Raw genomic sequence first — 19,112 nt, 5'->3', positions numbered from 1 at the left:
TTTTTGATATACTAAGTGTTAATTCAAGAACAAACTAGTTTGTTGGCAGGCTAGTAGCCCCTGCTTTTCATAAGACCTTTCCATGTTATTAGTCTTAGTATCTTTACTTCCCCCCAAACAGCAGTATTTATTCATTCCCTCAGTTGTCCCATTCCAGGCACTGGGTCTGGCATTGGGGATACACGGCCCCTGCCCTCTAGGGGCTCGGCCAGACCCACACAGCCAATTTCACCCATGCTTTGCTTGCAGTGAGCACACGGCAGTATGCGAGCATGGAGCAGGGTCATCTAGGCCACTTTACTTGGTCAGGGGAGCTGTACCAGAGGAGGAGACATCTAAGCCAAGACTGGAACTATGAGTTGGGCAAATGAGGGAAATAGCAGGGGTGGTGGAGGCAGTTTTTGAGTTTTACGATTTTGTAAAAAAAAAAAAAGCAGCATCCTCAGAGCTTCTGTAAAGGTCTTCCTTTTAAAACTATAATTCATAGGTTTTTCAAATTTTCCTTTAGATTTACACAAAGCTGGATATAGGTAATTCAGTGACAGCTGAAATTCAGAGCCCAGATCTGTTGCCATCCAGCTGCTGAAGGGAGAAGCTGGTTCAATACAGGCCCTTCCATGTTCCTAGTTCTCGAAACAGAGTTTCACACCTGTGTTGTTGTTGGTGCTGCAGAGTCGATTTTGACTTACAGTGACCCCATGAGACAGAGCAGCACTGCTCCACAGGATTTTCTAGGCTATAATCTTTATGGGAGCAGCGTTGGCAGGTCTTTCTCCTGTGGAGCCACTGGATGGGTTCAAACCGTCAACCTTTTGGTTAGCAGCCAAGCGTTTAACCATTGTGCCATCAGGGCTCCTTAATGCTATGATTTTAATGCAGTGAGATATTAAGGTAAAAATGTAATTTTATGCTTGAATTTTGCCTTGACCAAATCAGAGTATCAAATATATATGTACCAGACACTGTTTTGTATTAGGCATTAGATGTTTTATATATAAATATAAAAATCCTATGGTCCCTTCCTGAGAGACACTTACAGTCTGGTCACAAAACTGATAGCCTTATAACAGCCACTAAACCAAATAGTCTCTTTTTGAAAACATACTGGTAAAGATTTGGCTTTGTGGTAATGCATCTGCCAAAAAACATTTGGTTGAGATATCTGGTTTTAAATTCTTCAAACACTGGATTATTGGAACACGTGCCTGGTGACTCTAGAAAACTTCAGTGGAAAATATTATATGTAAAAATAAATATGTCCTTATAATTTATTAATTTAAATCACATAAATGTAGAATTCACTATTATTTTAGTGAAAAGTATTTGCATTTAATTCACTGAAATTTATCAGGATCCACAGTGGAAATATGCTTCGATTTGGAGAATGTGTAAACGAATAAATGTATACTACTTCTGAAATATTCGACATTTCAATTTTTTTTTGTTTTTCATAAGGAAAGGTTCCCACTTCCTTTAATTACCAAATAATGAATTCTTCCCCTCTGCCTTCTTTTGGAGCCCTGGTGGCGCAGTGGTTAAGAGCTTAGCTGCTAACCAAAGGTTGGCAGTTTGAATCCATCAGTCGTTCCTCGGAAACCCTATGGGGCAATTCTGCTCTGTCCTATAGGGTCGCTATGAGTTGGAATCGACTCGAAGGCAGTAGGTTGTTGTTGTTGTTTGTCGTGCCTTCTTTCATTAAACAGTAATGGTCAAGGATTATTATGCACAATTAGTAAATTCCAAGATATTTTTTCTAAAAAATGTATTGTTATTGCTAAGCAACAGTAACGCAGATTAAGAGTGATGGGCAGGTTGAAGTATCTTGGTGGTTGCTCTCATTTTGTGGAATGGTAATGTGGTATTCTTTGTATTTAAAAAAATCTATCGTCACCAAACTGTCAACAGTTGCTTTGAAACAAAGATGAAAATGTAAGAGGGCAGGAAAACTAGATTAATGGAAATGGAACAACCAGAATGGAAATAATGTGAGTGCTCACACATTGTGAAGAATGTAACCAATGTCACTGACAACTTGTGTAGAAATTGTTGAATGGGAAACTAAACTGCTGTGTAAACCTTTACTGAAAACACAATAAAATGTTATTAAAAAAAAAAAGACTGTTGTCATTGCTCTGGGGGCACAAACCTTCTGTTAAGTGTAATGGCAACAGTGGTAATGGTTGCATAACATGATAAAAGTAACTGTATATATGTGAAAAATGTCAAAATACCAAAATTTTTGTTTTATATATACTTGCCACACATACAAAATCTACTGAGAGAGGGACTGTGACAAAGGCTCTGAGTTTTTTTTCTTGGTGGTTGTGATGTCGTAGCAGGATCTGGCTACTTGCTCTAATGTAGCACTCCTTTCACCACGTAAACTGAAAGCTTTTTATTGAGCACCTCCTTGGTGACACTTCTGCAGGAGAAGCAAAGGACACAGGGCATATACTCAGGTTTTAATATGATGGAGATGAGATACACACAGAGGAGACTATAGTGAACTAGGCAAAAGTCTGTATGTTGTGTGTGAAAGAGACTGTAAATATTCTTGGACGCTGGGGAAACAAGTAATGAAGCCTGAAGTAGTCAAGGGCCATGTTATGAAGGAGACAGGCCTTGACGGGCTTTAGAGGGGTGAGGACAGAAGGCTGGAGGAACAGCCTGAGCAAAGACACAGGGGTGGGGTTTTCCTGGTATGCGTTGATGTAGAGAGAACACCAGCCTGACCGGGGTATCCAGTCTGTGTTAGGACGTACTGGGGAGTGGGGTTATCAGGCGAAAAAACTGGTCGTGGTGGAGTTGATTCAAACTCATGGCAATCTCATGAGTGTCAGAGCAGAACTGGGCTCTGTAGGGTTTTCATTGGCTGATTTTTCAGAAGTAGATCACCAGGCCTTTCTTCCAAAGTGCCTCTGGGTGGACTCGAACCTCCAAACCTTTTGATTAGCATACAAGCACGCTCACTGTTTGCACCACCCAGGGACTCCACCAGAAGAAAAGGGCTAGGTTACATAGCAAGAGCCATTCAAGCCAGGCAGAGAAATGTGTACCCTACATGGTAGGTTTTGAATGACTGGCTAGGAGGGAGGCAGGCAGACCAGTTAGGAGGCTGCTGCCATGTTAGACAGTGAGGCCTGGCCCAGGGTTGTCCTGGTGTTAGAGAGGAGCAGGGGCATTAGCAGAACTGGCTGGGCTGAGTGTGCATCTCTGGGCTTGCAGCCTCTTTCTGTGTGACACTAATTGGATCCCACAGGCATTAAATTCCTGACCTGAGTCTCATTAGCTCGTGGCCTCCCCATTGGAGCTAACCAGTGTGGGTGCTCATTTTAATAGGCTGCTATTTTTGCTGCTGGAAACTGAAAGAAGTATTCAGTTTCCATATACCCCCACAGAAATAGGTGAAACTTTGCAATGTCTTTTCTACCTTGTTATTACTATTGTAAAATGTGAGTATTTGGAGAAAATGTCATATTGTTCACATTTTTCTCTTCCTTATTATGTATTAATACAGTCTGGTCTTGGAGCAAATGGGTCTAAGTTCTCTTACAGAAGAACGGTTTCAGAAAAATTCCATGAAGTAATGGATTTACCTTGTTCACGTATTAACTGAGCCTACTACCCAGATGGAAACCCTGGTGACATAGTGGTTAAGTGCTACGGCTGTTAACCAAGAGGTTGGTAGTTTGAATCCACCAGGCGCTCCCTGGAAACTCTATGGGGCAGTTCTACTCTGTCCTATAGGGTCGCTATGAGTTGGAATCGACTCGACGGCAGTGGGTTTTTGGTTTTTTACTACCCAGATCTATGCATGAAAAAACTTGAAAACATCAAAATAGATCCTTTTAAATATGAACTGTTAATTTAGACACTTGCCATAATGTAGACAATGCTGTTTAATGTACACAACACACAGTAAAGTGAAAATGTGGGAATTATTCTACTCACTTGAATCATATAAAAAGTCACAACAGAAAATTAAAATTACAAAGTGCATTCTTGGCCCAAATACTTGGGCCAAGTCTTTAATTAACTCACTGACTGCCAAAATTCACTTTACTTTGTGCTTTGATGACACAGCCAATGAGAACAAATGAGCTGTAAGAAGACAGTTTTGGGATGGGACAGAGAAATATTTTTTGAAATCAGCACTTAGTCACTGGGTTTTGATTGGGTGTTTCCGGCTTCATATAAGTCTCTTCATATTCTGAATGTACTTGTTTGATGAAATTTTAATTTGCTTTAACAGACCACATCAAAGTTAAGTACTAAAGTGCCTGGAATTTTTTAAGGCACTATTTTAAAAAATGAACAAATCAAACCCTGATTTAAACTCAATGGATCACATAAGGTCTTTGTGAGCCTGTATAGCAGTGAGAACTGTCCATTGGTCTGGTGGCCTGAGCTACGTCCAGCTGCAAGTACACGTGATGGAAGGACAGGGGACCACTGCACGAGGTTACAGGGACTGTTATCGCCTAGACGTGGGCCACCTAGGAAGAGAACTGTCAAAAGCACGTGATACTAGCTTGAGTGGGGAAGTGCTGGGCTTAAACAGTTGCCGCAGGATAACACTTTAAAAGGCAGTGAATATTACAAGGTGAGGATCTATAAGCATAAGATAAAGAGGCACCGTTGGAGTCACTGGGTGGTGCAAGAGGTTAACGTGCTAAGTTGCTAACAGAAAGGTTAGAGGTTTGAGTCCACCCAGAGGCACCTCAGAAGAAAGGCGTGGTAATCTATTTCCACAAAAATCAGCCACCGTGGAGCAAGTTCTACTCTGACTACTCTGACACACATGGTGTGCTGGCGTTGCCTCAATGGCAGCTTTTTTTTTAAAGAGGAGCTGTTAACAGACTCACCAAATGAAATGGTGAGAAAATGGATGCAAAATGGTGCTGTGTCAGTCAGAGAAACAAGGCAGCAAGGCCAGCTGCATCTGCTGTAAACAGCACAGTGTGGTGCTGAAGAGTGTGGACTTTGGTGCAAGGATACCAGGGTTCACCATCTTGGCTGTTCTGCTTACGAAGTTTGTCACTTGGGCAATTTATTTTACTATACTCATCTCAGCTTCCCCATCTATAAAATGGGAATATTTACAGCCACTACGTCACAGAGCTGTTAGGAGATTTAGATTAGGTAACATTTGTAACACACTTAGAGCAGTACCCTGCATAAATAAGTGCTCCAGAAGTGTTTATTGTGTTTATTAAATAAAGAATAAATCGCCCTGAACCACACAAAAGGCAGGAAACCACAGGGATTGCCCAGTAACGCTTTCCTGGCCAAGCAACACCGGCACAGGCTGCGCCTGCTTGATACCGTATCCACTGAAGAGCATGTTCTCTGTAGGGTTCTCTTTGATTTGATATTTGTGTGTAGGGAGCAGAGGAGGGGGAGTAAAATATTAGGGAGATGACCCTGGGAGAAGGGAGGCTATTCAAAATAGCAAAGGTTGGCTGCTTTCCTCATGTTGAGGCACATGCTTGCATATTCAAGATTCTTCCATTAAGGGGTACTAGTACTTAGTTTATTGGGTTAAACATACTGTTTCCTCTAAACTATCCAAAAAAAAAAAACCCAAACTCTATACATTCTGCAGTTACTACATAACGCCTTATGCCTAGTAACTGGAGTTCATTAGTATTCCGTGCAGAAAGCAAAAACCAAGCTTCTCAACTATTAGGGTCTGCTTTCTTGGGTGCAGCAAATAGTTAACTTGTTTGGCTGATAACTGAAGAGTTGGCAGTTCGAGTCCACCCAGAGGTGGCCTTGGAAGAAAGGCCTAGTGACTGGTGATCTACTTCTGAAAAATTAGACACTGAAAACCCTATGGAACACAGTTCTACCTGGACACACGCGGGACTGCTATGAGTAGGAATTGACTCATTAGCAGCTGGTTTGGGTTTCCTTAAATAAGTGAATGCTCATATTGATAATAAAGCAAGATAAGAAAGCAAGGCAAGAAATAGAATTTTGTCCTAGTAATTCTGTATCCCCAAAGAGCAGCAGGTATAGGGTATCCCCTGACCCAGGAGAGGCACATGGGCCCTGAGTTAGGCAGGCGTGGCTGGAGTCACCAGATCCCAGGGCCACATACAGCTCAGTACAAAGTGGGTCTTCAGTATATTTGCTAAAGTTGGCAAATTAAAAAAAATAGTAATAAAGGATGCTAAATCTGTCCCATAATAGCTATGTGATGTTTCTTGGGATCCATTCTAACTTTGCTTATTTTCTAGTCTACCCTGGGATCCTAGAAAAGGCTGGGAGGGAAAAAGGAATACTGACCAAGCAGAGGAAAGGTAGCTTAGAAGCTCTATAAAGGACAAATTACTTAAAGCATGCCTTTTTACGGCTTTTTGGACTGGTAGTTGTCTGATAAATGGTACACAAGAACTACGAGGCCCTCACAAGGACCAAGAGAAAGCAGAGAAGTCTCTGTGTTACAGGAATGGCCCCCAATGATCACATCTTCCAGTATCAATGTTCCTGTGTATTTTCCTTCCATTCTGACTCACAGCTTGGCCATGTGACTTGCAGTGGCCAGAAATGATGTCAGCAAAGGCCTGAAAAGTACTTGTGCACTTGGGCTTTCCCTCTGGGATGCTGTCCTATGATTACCAAACTGTGAAGAAGCCAAAAATGAAAGGCCAGAGGGAGCCAGAGGCCCAGCCAATGCATCAGCTCAATGCAGCTGCATGAGTAAGCCTGGGGGGACCAGTAAAAGAACTTCTTAGCTAACCCACGGAATAGTGAGAAATAATAAAGTGTTATTGTTCGCAGTCGCTAAGGTTTGGGGTGATTTACTATGCAGCAAAGGTGAACTAAAGCTGCCTCTACCACAGTAAATAAATCGAATCCTAAAGCTTTTACAAATGAAATCCAATCTAGAGTTGCAAAGTCTGATCACATAGAGACACGTGATAGTAAGAAGCTGTGGTATTCTGTAGGGTCGTCCTACATGGCAAAACAACCCTAGCTGTCACTGAGTTGATTCTGACTCATGGCGACCCACGTGCGTAAGAGTAGAACTGTGTTCCGTAGGGTTTTCGAAGAGTAGATCACCAGGGATGATTTTTCGAAGAGTAGATCACCAGGCTTTCTTCTGAGGTGCCTCTGGATGGACTCGAATCTTGAACCTTTTGATTAGCAGCTGAGTGCACTGGCCATTTGCACCACCAAGGGACTCTGTCCCACAAGGCAGAGATGGGGATTCTCCATGTCCTGTCTCCCAACCCTCAAGTCCCCTGATGTTCAATGGAAGTAAATAATTATTACCACTTGGCTCCCCTCCTCCCTACCTCTGTAAGTAGAGAATGTTAGCCACTTCTCACGAAGTCTGCATTCTTTGGACAAAGTACAGTATTTAGGTGGCTCCCAGGGAAAAGCTCCTATTCTGTCAGCCACTGACCATCAAACGCCAACTATCTCAGGCCCTAATGTCATTATAATTACACTTGAGAGGGAATAAAAAGCTGCTTTTTACTTGACTATATAGTAATAGTTTCCTTTCTTTTTTGGTTGATAGAGGAAAAAATATTTAAATTTGAAATGATGCTTGATCTACGGCAACTGAAATTCCAAGCAAATGATCCAATGAACAGAGCGTCAAGGGTGGAGTTCAAAGGAGCAAGAAGCACTGTTAATTAGAGACTGATCACTGCTTGAAGAGGGGGACTGGTAGGACCGGGCTGGCTACACTGTGCTAATATTCCTTTGGTTCCCTGATCACAGTGTGCCCCCGTCTTTCTTAGCGCTGCTTAGCAACACCGGCTCCACAGTGAACCTGACAAGTGCTGGAAAAAATGGCTCATTCAGACCCTGCTGCAACTGGCAATTCCACTTAGAATGGGCTAGTGTCTTTACCCTAAAGGGGCTAATGTTTAGTATAGCTCCATCTTACTTATGGAGTGGCCCCTTCATAAGGCTTTCATGTGAAGAGGGACATTAAGGCTTTATGATCAACAACATTCCATATTTTAAAAAGATAAAAAAAATCCACTGCCGTCGAGTTGATTCTGACTCACAGCGACCCTACAGGACAGAGTAAAACTGCCCCATAGTTTCCAAGGAGCGCCTGGCGGATTCAAACTGCCAACCCTTTGGTTAGCAGCAGCTGTAGCACTTAACCACTACGCCAGCAGAGTTTCCATTTTAAAGATATGTACAGATAATCATAACCTTCATTCCCAATCTCTCTCACTAGCAAGGGAGGGTCTTCCCTTTATTATGAACACAACGAAGGAGAATAAAACAGTTTTTTTGAGCTCATCCTTTTTATTGTCTCAGCAGAAGCCACTTGCTATTTCAGTTGATCCTAAAAAGGACTGCATTTATCATGAAAAATCTGAGGGAAGCTTGATGAACTATAACAGCAAACAGCATCTGTTACCACATAAGATCTGCTCAGATACTAAAAGGGTACTGTTTACTTTCTAGCTTCTCTTGAGACCTCTACACCAATCGGGAGGTCAGTGCCGCTTCTTGGCTGCAGGAATATATACTGTTCATAGAAAATTCTGGAAGGAGAGCACAGAGCAACAGTGGAAGTATAACTGTATTTCAGTGGCCCTCTATAATACCAAAGAGGTGACTGCCTCACAAAATCTAGTTCTTTCATAATTTACCAAGCTAGGGAAGCTCTGTAGTTGGCTACTATTGCATTTCTTTGGCAATTACTTTGTAATGTGTCAGTGGTTCCCAGGCCACATTTCTTGACCTGATGCTAAAAATCACCTCCAACCAGGCTATTTAGTTTTTCTGACTCCATGAAGTACTAGTCTATGAAGTAATGGCTTGGGGTAACTACAACCATAGTTATATTTGCTATTTTTAAAACTGTCAGTGAAGGTACACCTGATTGGTTTCCTGGTTGCCCCATCCATCCATCCATCCACCCACCCACCCATCTATTCATCCATCCAAGAGCCCCCACTGTATACTGATTTGTGTGAAAGACCACGGAAGAAATAAAAGGCATATGTCCTGGCCCACCAAAGTCTAGGTGGCGAGTCAACATGCCTTTGAAGTGAAAAAAAAAAGAAAAAAAGACTTTTTTTTTTAGGAGAGCAGGTAATGACAGGGTTAGTAAGGGATTTTTCCTTTACCTTAACCATCTGCCTTCCCTTACCTTGCTCTGATGGGCTGAGATCCTAGTCTGGGTCCCAGAGCACTACCATTTCCAGGAGAATTCTTTCTGGCTAACGCTGGGGATATAGAAGTTGTTCTTTGAGGCACCTGGAAGAAAACCAGAATTCAGAAATATTTTCCATAAATTAATTTCTATAGGCTACTGCCTAAAAAGCTTACTCCTTTTCCCAAGATTTGCTAGGAGTTACAGAAATGATCTAAAACAGGGAAAAATATCTTTCTTTCCAAAATGAAATATTTACCTCCCTAAACGAAATCAAACAAGGGTCCACCAGTACAAGGCAATGAAGCACATCCAGCAACCATTTAGAACGGTCACCCTCAATTTTAAAGACAGATAAAATAGGATCAAACTTATTAGCTTAAAGGACTCGATTCACTGGGCTAAAAATCAGTGATCTCCACTGAATCTAGTGGCGAGTACCAGAAATCTCTTTGGGGTACCATTAACTCAGCTCATCCTGAGAAGCTGTAACAGATGTGAGCCATCCACACGAAGCTAAGCTTCATTTTTAGCTCACTTCACAACTGATAAACAGATCAGGAAATCTAGTGAGAAATTAGGGTATCACGCTAGAACTTGGGACATAAGCCACATGGGGGCTCAGAGAACCTACTGCAACAGATCCTGAATGTTCCCACCTCCTAATTAACTTGCAATTACTAATTAAAAAATAAAACAAAATGCTGTGGCTTGGAAGGTCAATTTACAAATGTAATACAAAAGAGGATTAATACTGAAAATCCTGGAAGGGTCTTCAATAAGACTGTGTGAGTAGTGCTAAGACTGAGAGTTACAGTAGGAAAATGTATTGTTAGCTCATCTGGCAAGGGTCTAAGGTAGAATTCAAGTATATAAACATTTTTTAATGAAATTAAATACAAGTAGACCAAGTGAGTCCATTATTTAAAGGAATCAAATTATGAAGCCTAATTAAAAAAGTTTACTTTCAATGTAAAGCAGCATCCTTTATCTGTTTTATAAAATTAACTTTTTATTATACTTCTTTTTAAGATGAAGACCTAAAAAGATGAGTCAGTGAAATGAAGCAGAATGTCCACCTCAGTGCTATCACCTGCTCAAAATAAATGTCACTACTACTATTTTTTCCTTTTTCTTTTGATAAACATAAACACCTGAAGAAAAGAAAAAGCCTAATGAATTATTAAAACCTGAAATCTCTGAAATGACCTACATTTTCCTCCTGGCATTATAAGTATATGTGTGTATGTTTTCAGAGACTGTCTGTCCCTCTGCCCACCTTATTTTTCATATTGAACCTTGCTCCCTACCTGAGCTCTTCTGGTGGCATTTCTAGTTCCATAAGGAGCAAACACCAATAAGAAAAAAAGCCATTATCAGCTGTATTTATTTTTAAAACAGTGGAAATTCTGGTATAATATCCTTTTGAGGGGGAAAACTAGGAGAAATATTTGAAAACCAGAGTGGCAACTATTTTCTGGAATTGACAATGGCATTGTTTTCTGGAACCGGTAGAAATTTCCTTTTGCTATAGCCCTTATGCTGAGCGCAGAAGAAAGGGAATTCCCGAGCCAGGAAGAATCCAATGCAAAAATTTATTCAGTATTTAACAAAATTTTAAATTCTCAATGGGATCCAGACTTTCTGGAGCCACCGATGCTGGATGAACCCCAGAAACTATTGCCCTGAGATACATTTTTAAACTTTAAATTAAAATTTTACCCTGAAGTCTTCTTTAGACCAAAAAATAATTTATCTTAATAAGTAAAGCATGTTTGCCTTGATCACTGTGCTCTTTTAATGAATTATCTATCAAGTTGACAACAGCAACTTGAAAGGTTAGATGAGAAGCTTAGAGGTGAGTTTAAATCAATGGTGGTAGAAAAATTTAGAGAAGAATGGTGAGAATGTTGGTACAACTTGAGGAATGTAACCAATGTCATTGTGTTGTACATGCAGAAACTATTGAAATGGTGTATGACTGTGTATATTGTTACCAAAATTAAAAAATTATAAATGAAAAATTTTTTATTTGGCATTTTGTAAGACTTCCAGATTGTTTATAACCATATACACAGTCCTAGAATAACTGTTGATTTGGCACAGGAATAAACAAAACAAAATAACCAAATCTAGGCGTTTGTTCTGTCCAGTGGGATGGTTGGTCATTTCATCCCATAATTTTATCCTCAGTAATTAATGAAGGTTGGAATGAAATTATGATCTGGAGTAAAAGGAGCTTTCCTTAATGGTGCCAACTAAAATGTGCTAAGATCGATACTACCTTTTGAACACCTGAAATATGGTTTTACTTTGTGTTGATAAAAATAGGAATAATTGAATTTTCTTTTTATCTGGGAGTTTTCAATTTGTCTAGACATAAATTTAGTTGGCAATGAATACATACATTATTCTTTTTCTTAATATGGGTGGTAAAATAATATGGGTTTGGATATGTGCTTCCAAGTTATTCAATCTACCTGAATCTAAAATTCAAAGAAATTTCCTCAATTTCTTTGGAGAAAATGATAGATGACAATCCAATCCTAGGCTCTGGGATGAGGAGGGACCAAAACAGATGTGAAGGTGCTTTGGCACTATCACATTCCTCATTACATTACGAAGTTTGGAACAGTGGTGATGATGAAGATGATGATGATAAAAACACTCCAGTAGTATTACCTTTGGTGGAATGTCTTCTTCCTGTCGTAACCAAGAGCTTCGGTCAAACTTTTCAATGCGAGTAGGGAGAGGAGGGTTCTCAGAGGTGGGATCCGAGTTCTGGCGAGGCATCTCAACGCGGTGGGAGGTCACGTTCAGAGCCTCCTGAAAGCCAGAGAGACCCTTTGTGGGCTGCTCGTGCACTGACTGGGAGGCGGTCAAGGCAGGTCCCTGGGATTTTACAGCCACCAGATGTGGGATCTAAGCATCAAACCAACAACACAGCAGTGATATTAGAAGAGAAATCAGCCAGTATCTCAAATCAGTTGGGGGGTAAATCAAGCTCTAGGTCATGAGAACTGGACTATACAGAGTCTGTCATAGCTATTTATAGCACGCTTTTTAAAATGTTCTTCATAATTTTCAATTTAGAGCTATGTGTGGGGCTAAACCAGGGTCCCTGGCACCAAGTTGGTTGATTTAGTTGGACTGTTAAGAAGTTATTAAAATAAGTGTGATGATAATAACAATAACTATATTTATAAGCATTTATTGACCAGCAATGCAATATATTTTACAGTAAATCTCCAAATCTTGACTTTACAGAGTGCTATTGCTCTGTAAAGCAAGAACCACACTAAATTTTTTAACACACTAAGTCCAGCAAAAGGTGAACACTTTATTTTCCTCATTTTACACCTAGTAATATAAGGTAGAGAGGTTAACTGACAGCCAGGATTTCACAGCTAATGTGTGTGGGAGCCTGAATTCGATTTCAGACTTTGAGGACTAAGGTATGCCTGACTCCAGACATGGTATTTTCAATCGTCTCATATGTATGTGAAAGCTGGACAATGAATAAGGAAGACAGAAGAACTGATGCCTTTGAATTATGGTGTCGACGAAGAATATTGAATATACCGTGGACTGGCAAAAAGTACAGCCAGAAGGTTCCTTAGAAGGGAGAAATGTGAGACTTTGTCTCACGTACTTTGTAGATATTATCAGGAGGGACCAGCCCCAAGAGAAGGTCATAAACCTTGGTGAAGCAGAGGGTCAGTGAGAAAGAGGAAGACCCTCAACAAGATGGGCTGTCACAATGGCTGTAACAATGGGCACAAACATAGCAATGACTGTGAGGATGGTGGAGGACCAGGCAGTGTTTCCTTCTATTGTATGTAGGGTCGCTATGCATTGGAACCAACTGGACGGTACCTAACAACAACATTGTACCCCCAGAGCTCATATGCCTAACTCTGCTTTCTGGTGAACTGGCTCTAAATGTCTTGCTGTTGTTTTTGACTCACTGCCTCACTACCTATGGTGTTATATATCTTTCAACACCAGTATGTTGCTTTTAGAGTTGTAAGTCTCCCAACTGGGCATGTGTTGATATTGTTCGTGTATGGAAGACGCATTATTTTTTGGTGAAAACATGGCTTTTAAAGACAAATCATTAAAATCTAGAGTGTAGTGCTCTTCCCTCCACCCCCGATAACACTGTTCATACTTTCTTGTTAGTGCTCATTTAACACCTGTCTCTTTCCACTTCATGACAGTAAGTTCCCTGGGGACAAGAGCCATGTCTGTCTTGCTCCTCATCATGTCTCTGGGTCTAGGACGTGCCTAGCATGTGGGAGGTATTCAATAAATCTTGACTGGACAAAAATCTATACACTCTCTAAGTTGAACTGTTAATTCAACAAACATTCATTTAGTATCTGCTTCATGTAAGGGACCTGTCAGATTCTTCTCTGGTCTGAGGTATTAGGGTTGGGATGTTACTAAATTACAGTTCAGAAAAAATCTCTAAAGTCTAGCTCTGCTGAATGTTCGCATCAACCTGAAATATTTTTATAGTAATTAATGCTAAATATCACTAAATATATTAAATGTTAGCATTAGAACAATGTACATTTAAAAAATATCTAGTGTAAAACACAAACTCACTTTAAAAGGGCCAAAAAAAAATTTTTTTGAAGTAGCTGGAGAATGCTTATCCCAATTAGTTATCACGGGATATCTACATTTTCCTTTTCCTAGGGTTGTTTCCACAAAATACGTTTTCCCTCTCTACTTTCAGTTTTTACAGGGCATAAAGTTAAAGTCAGGTGTTTTAAAAGACAAAGTTTGTGTGTTTAAAGAGAAGTCCCTATAAAAATGTGTCCTATTAGAGGTTAGGCATGAAAGAATTGTATACAGATAAAGACAACCAGAGGGAAGATATGCTAAGCTGATCAGTGGTTAAAAATCTTGGACCTCATTTTATTAAATGCAATTTTAAACTCTGAGAATACTTGATAACATCACCACTCTTTTAAACTCTTGTTCAAATAGCATTACATTTTCAAAGGGGACCTCAAAATATTTTGTGTAAGTCTTAAAACATGGTAGATGTCTGAAAGAAATTTAAGACATTTGGATGAAGGCAGCCATATTACCTTTATTTTTCATGGAATTCCACACTTGATTTCACTTCATATTTCATTTTAAAAGTCCCCTAGAACTTCCATACACTTCTTCCTCTCATGAAAGTGGAGTCGTATTTTTCTTCCTAAATTGCTTAAAACAGTGGCTCTCAAACTCTAAAGTGTGTCAGAATCACCTGGGGGCCTTGTTTAATCACAGATTGCTGGGCCCTGCCCCAGACTATCTGATCAGTAGGTCTGGGGTTGGCCTGAGAATCGGCATTTCTATTAAGCTGTGGGGTGATACTGATGCTGCTGGTCCAGTGACCACACTCTGAGAGCCGCTTCCTTAGAAAACAGAATTTCATGTTTCTAATTTCAGGCTAATATCAACCTACCAAAGAACAAAGATAATATACCAGTTACCATATAACAAAGGTACTTCAGAATTTTAGTTTTGGTAATTATGAACAGATGCTTGTTTCCACTTTGAAGAAACACTTGTGAGTCTCCAGAGAGGCCAGCTGATCAAGAAGTGACTTTGTGGTGGACCTTAAGTTAAGGCTGGTGCTTTTTTCGTTCTTAGCCCTTCCTCTACCCTTCAAATTCAGCAGGGCCTTCTATATTACTATATATTATATTTTAAGGACTGGGATTTGATTGGTCTTATTCTGAATCCAAGTTATAATTTCCTGAGTTTTTAATAGGTTTTACTCTACATCCTATTGTAATGCCTGCTGGAATGAAGGGGAGAATGTACCTGAGGATCCACCGGTCTGAGCATGGGGGGTGTCCGAGCAGGCTGAACCCCACTAATGCTGAAGGACTCTGACCTTGGGGGTAGATTGGGGTCAGATATCCTGTTGGCAACCTTGTGAGGCATGGCAGGTGAACTCTGCCGGTTGAGCCTTGAACGTTCTTCAACCTAGAAGCAATAAAAAGAGAGCCTCAATGGATAGAAGTCGATTCATTTCCTAGCAAGGACTTCCTGTAGTCCCCTGCACAGCCATTTTTGTGCCCCTCTGGTCATTTCATTTTAAGAAGCCAAAAATCTTCATTTCTGCTCTGCATCTAGAATTTGAAAACGTTCTTTCCTAACAGAACAGACACTGAACAACAAAAAACACATAATGCCCAGACTATCACCCCTCCATTTCCCATGACCTTTAGCTATTTCCGGCAGCTGGGAACATGAGATCAGCTTAAAGGTGTATCTTGCACTGATTAGATATTATGTTGCTGAATGGTCCCAAAGCCATGGGGTCAATGAGGCAACAGGCTGCACCACAGATAATCAGAGTAAACTGGGGTAGGCATTAAGATTGCTCAGGAAAAATAGAAAATTGCTTTGGGTTGGTGTGCTCCCTGACTCATAGGATAGGGAGGGGAAGAACAACTGGGGGTTGAAGAGAGGATGAAGTTCGATGCACTCACCCTCCATTTCTTCACATGTCCCACTGACAGGCAAGTGGGTGTTCCTGGCACCATCTTAATGAGCATGGCCTGTCTTAAACAGACTTCCTGTATCATTTTCTTTTTGTCTTTTGGGGGCTCTTTTTCTTCAGTTGTCTCTCCCTGCTCCCAAAAATACATTGCTCCTCCTCATTCTTTCCACTTCCAATATGGATTGCCCTGCTCTCCTCTTTCTTCCTCCCTGTTTCTCCACACGGGGTTCTCATTCTTGCTTCTTCTCTTCTCTTCCCCCTTCAGCCCTCTCCCCTCTCAGGCCATTTCATCTTCTTGTCATTCCCCTCCTTCCAGAATCTCTTTCAGCCCCAAACAGGTAACACTGGGATGTGCTCTCAGAGACTGCCCTTCTGACAGATAAAAGTTACCCTCAGCACAAGTTTACAGCAGGCAGACTATCACAGAGGACAATTTTAAAGGGAAATTTAAATAAACAAGATGGACACAGCAGAACAGATGTGAGGTCTTCAGCAACTTCAAGTGGCCCAGGACTTTTCTTCCAGATCCATCCTGTCCTTCATTTTTTTTTTTTTTTTTTTTTTTGAAGGGTCAGTTTGACTGTTTACTTTCCAAATTCACCAGGACAATGGAACTGTTCTCTGCGCCTTCCTGACCCTTCAATGTGAGCCTCGATTCTCTTCTGTTGACTCATCATCTGAGTATTGTGAGAGCCTGTCAGGGAGCCCACATGTAGGTACTCGATAATCATGTCTATCTACATATTTTTGGGTATCAAACAGCTGAGAGCCTTTATTCCTTTTACTGCCCAATTTGAAATAAAAGTTCAAAAGAGCTATTCTGATCTTCACTCCACTTTGAATCTTGCTAGAGGCAGGCTCAGTCTCACAGATAACGTAAGTCTGTTTCTTGAATTGTCGTATTACCCCAAACCATTTTAACACGTAGATATAGGACAGAAAAGAAAACAGCCTTCCTGTCTCTCCTTAGGGGTAGTTTAAACATCTCCTCCCCACCATGGCTGTGCAGGGGACACACAATTAGCTGTCACACAGTTGACTTTGGTTTTGAAATTCCACGCCCCGGGAGCTTACCACATACCAAATAAGGTTAGCTGCAAAAAGCCAGGAATATAAACCAGAACATGTATACTTCGTGTGTATTATACCAGCAATAATTATGTGACTACTGGACTATCGCCCTGGGCAAAAGAACAAAGCCAGCTTTGAGATACGACCACAAAGAAGAGGAAATATCACAGACAGCAATGGATAAACTGAGACCAAGGTATGCAATATATTGCTTTTCCAAATACCAGACTCCTTGGAAAGAAGGTCAGTATTTCTAGGCTGCTGGAATTGGTCAAGTATCAGCCATTTCCTCAGTTCCAGGGAAGACTGCTCCTATACAAATCACAAGCAAAAGCACCCCTCACTATCTGAACTGCTATCCAAACCCTTGCTGTCTGAGCGCAGACACTTGAGATCCAGAGACGTTTTCAAATAAATACCTGACTACCTAAACTCCAGTCACCTGTTACTGGAAATGCAGCAACCAAATACACTCAGCAAAGAATACCTGTGTTATGATTTTGAACTGTAAAATACACTCAGACAGCTTAGAACATATGATAAGAGAAAGCACATTAAAAACAAAAGTAGAAAAGTCTGTCCCAAAAGACTCCATCTTGAACAAAGAGGCCATTTTTGAGACAAAGAATTCTTTCGGCAACTGCCGGAATCAAGAACCTGCAAAGGCAGCGGCCTCACTTCTGACAGTTCCCAGTCTCACAGGGCCTAAAGCCGTCAGTAAATGAACAAGGCAGAACGTGGGACAGAGATTTCTGCAGGCATTTCACGGGTTTCATTAGTCAGGTACAGTTGTTACTAATGTACCACTATTAGGGGAATGACAAGGAACCCAGTGTTTACTAAGAGTCCTACCATTAGTGTGTTTCAGTCTGTATCATTCTAAAACATATGAGATAAATAATCTAATATATATAAAAAAAATCTCCAAACCCGTTGCTGTTGGGTTAATTTCACAACTCATGGTAACCACATGCGTTACAGAGTAGAACTGATTCATGGGGCCATCTTGGTTGTAATTTTTATGGAAGCAGACCAGCAGGCCTTTCTTCCGCATTGCCACTGGGTTAGGTTAACAGTTGCCAATCTTCAGGTTAGTAGTCACGTCCAAACCATTTGTGGCATTCAGGGACCTAATCTATTATAAACTTCACAAATTATTTCAGGATGTTCTGAAATTGCCCAGGCTGGAGTTTTTCCAAAGAAATGTGAAAATGTCTGAGAAGAGTGCAACAATGAGGCATCTGGTTATATACTTTGTCTCAAGATAACCTTGCCCTAAAGTCTTTAGGAAGAGAATGCTGCAAGTGCTTTTGCACCGAACGTACATCTTAAGTATTGGAACAAAGATATCAAATCAAACTCTGAAGAGGTACTTCTCCTAATAAGTTTCCCAGATGGACAGGGGGGAAAGCTGGATAGTGTATCTAGGAGTGGGCTCTTGGGATTACTTCAATACTGGGCAAAGGCCTGTCCCCTGAGTCATCACAACTTATGTCACTTAACTGAGTAAGAGATGGGTATGTGAGTGAGAAAAAAAAAAGTCTTTTCTTTTTTTCAGACACAATCCAGATGGGTTTCAATCCACCTTACAGGATACCCAGGAAAGCCTGTCTATCAGACAAGCCCCTGCTCCAACCTCCTGCTGCCAAGGAGACCAAGTACCAGCACCACCACAAAAAGGTGCTCTGATAGCATCAGACATGGAGTCAAAGTGCCAGACCACACCAAGGAAAGTTACCTGTTAAAAGGATTTCCTAGCTGCAGGGGAGGATGAGATTGTCCATGAATATTGAGAACAGGATTAGGGGAGACAGATCAATTTCATTATAAAAACAATTTTTTTTTTTATCCTTAAAAGGACCATTTTAACATCAAAATAACTTTGGAGAGGTCTGGATCATCTCTGCAGAAATGTCACATTATTTATTATAGCATTATAGGAAGAAAGAAAAAAGTGGTCTCAGAGAGAAAGTTCTGCTCCAGGAAGACCGGTGTTGTCCATTGGCCAAACAAATACAGAAGGCCAGAAAATACATTTGTTGTTTACAAGGTTTCATAAAATTCTTCAAAATAAATAAAAATATATTTAAACATGTATAAAAGGAAGCATTTTATCAATGAAAATTGTTAAAATTTTTGAAGAATTGAAAATAATTTCCAGGCTGCAATGCAATAATGACTATTTGCTGAGAAATAAAATTCTAGGAATAGTTTCAAAAATGTTGACAGGAAAAATACATTTACCATGTCATATGGGTGTATTTTTAATAAGGTTTTATTGTGGTGTAGGGTGGGTGTGGTCTGCAAAGGTTCTAGAAGGTTTTCCTTAAGGGCTAATGTACAGTGAACTGAACACAGTCATAGGGGAATTCCATTGCTCTTTCCAACTGT

At 40.6% G+C, this 19,112-nt stretch overlaps 1 protein-coding gene across 3 annotated transcripts in view; it reads right to left on the bottom strand.

Annotated features, from left to right (window-relative positions):
- The window catches only part of TNIK (TRAF2 and NCK interacting kinase), a 481,587-nt gene that overhangs the window by 62,907 nt on the left and 399,568 nt on the right, over nt 1–19,112 (bottom strand). For all 3 annotated transcript variants that reach the window (XM_049867710.1, XM_049867708.1, XM_049867709.1), the window contains 3 exons: nt 14,966–15,130; nt 11,819–12,058; nt 9,134–9,240 (listed from right to left, as the gene is read on the bottom strand). In XM_049867710.1, coding sequence (XP_049723667.1) covers nt 9,134–9,240; nt 11,819–12,058; nt 14,966–15,130 — 512 coding nt within the window. The remainder of the gene's footprint in view (nt 1–9,133; nt 9,241–11,818; nt 12,059–14,965; nt 15,131–19,112) is intronic.

The sequence above is a fragment of the Elephas maximus genome, chromosome 23 (assembly GCF_024166365.1).
Source record: "Elephas maximus indicus isolate mEleMax1 chromosome 23, mEleMax1 primary haplotype, whole genome shotgun sequence".
Lineage (NCBI taxonomy): Eukaryota > Metazoa > Chordata > Mammalia > Proboscidea > Elephantidae > Elephas > Elephas maximus.
The sequence above is the reverse complement of the archived record's forward strand: the minus strand, read 5'-3'. Positions and strand labels throughout refer to the sequence as shown.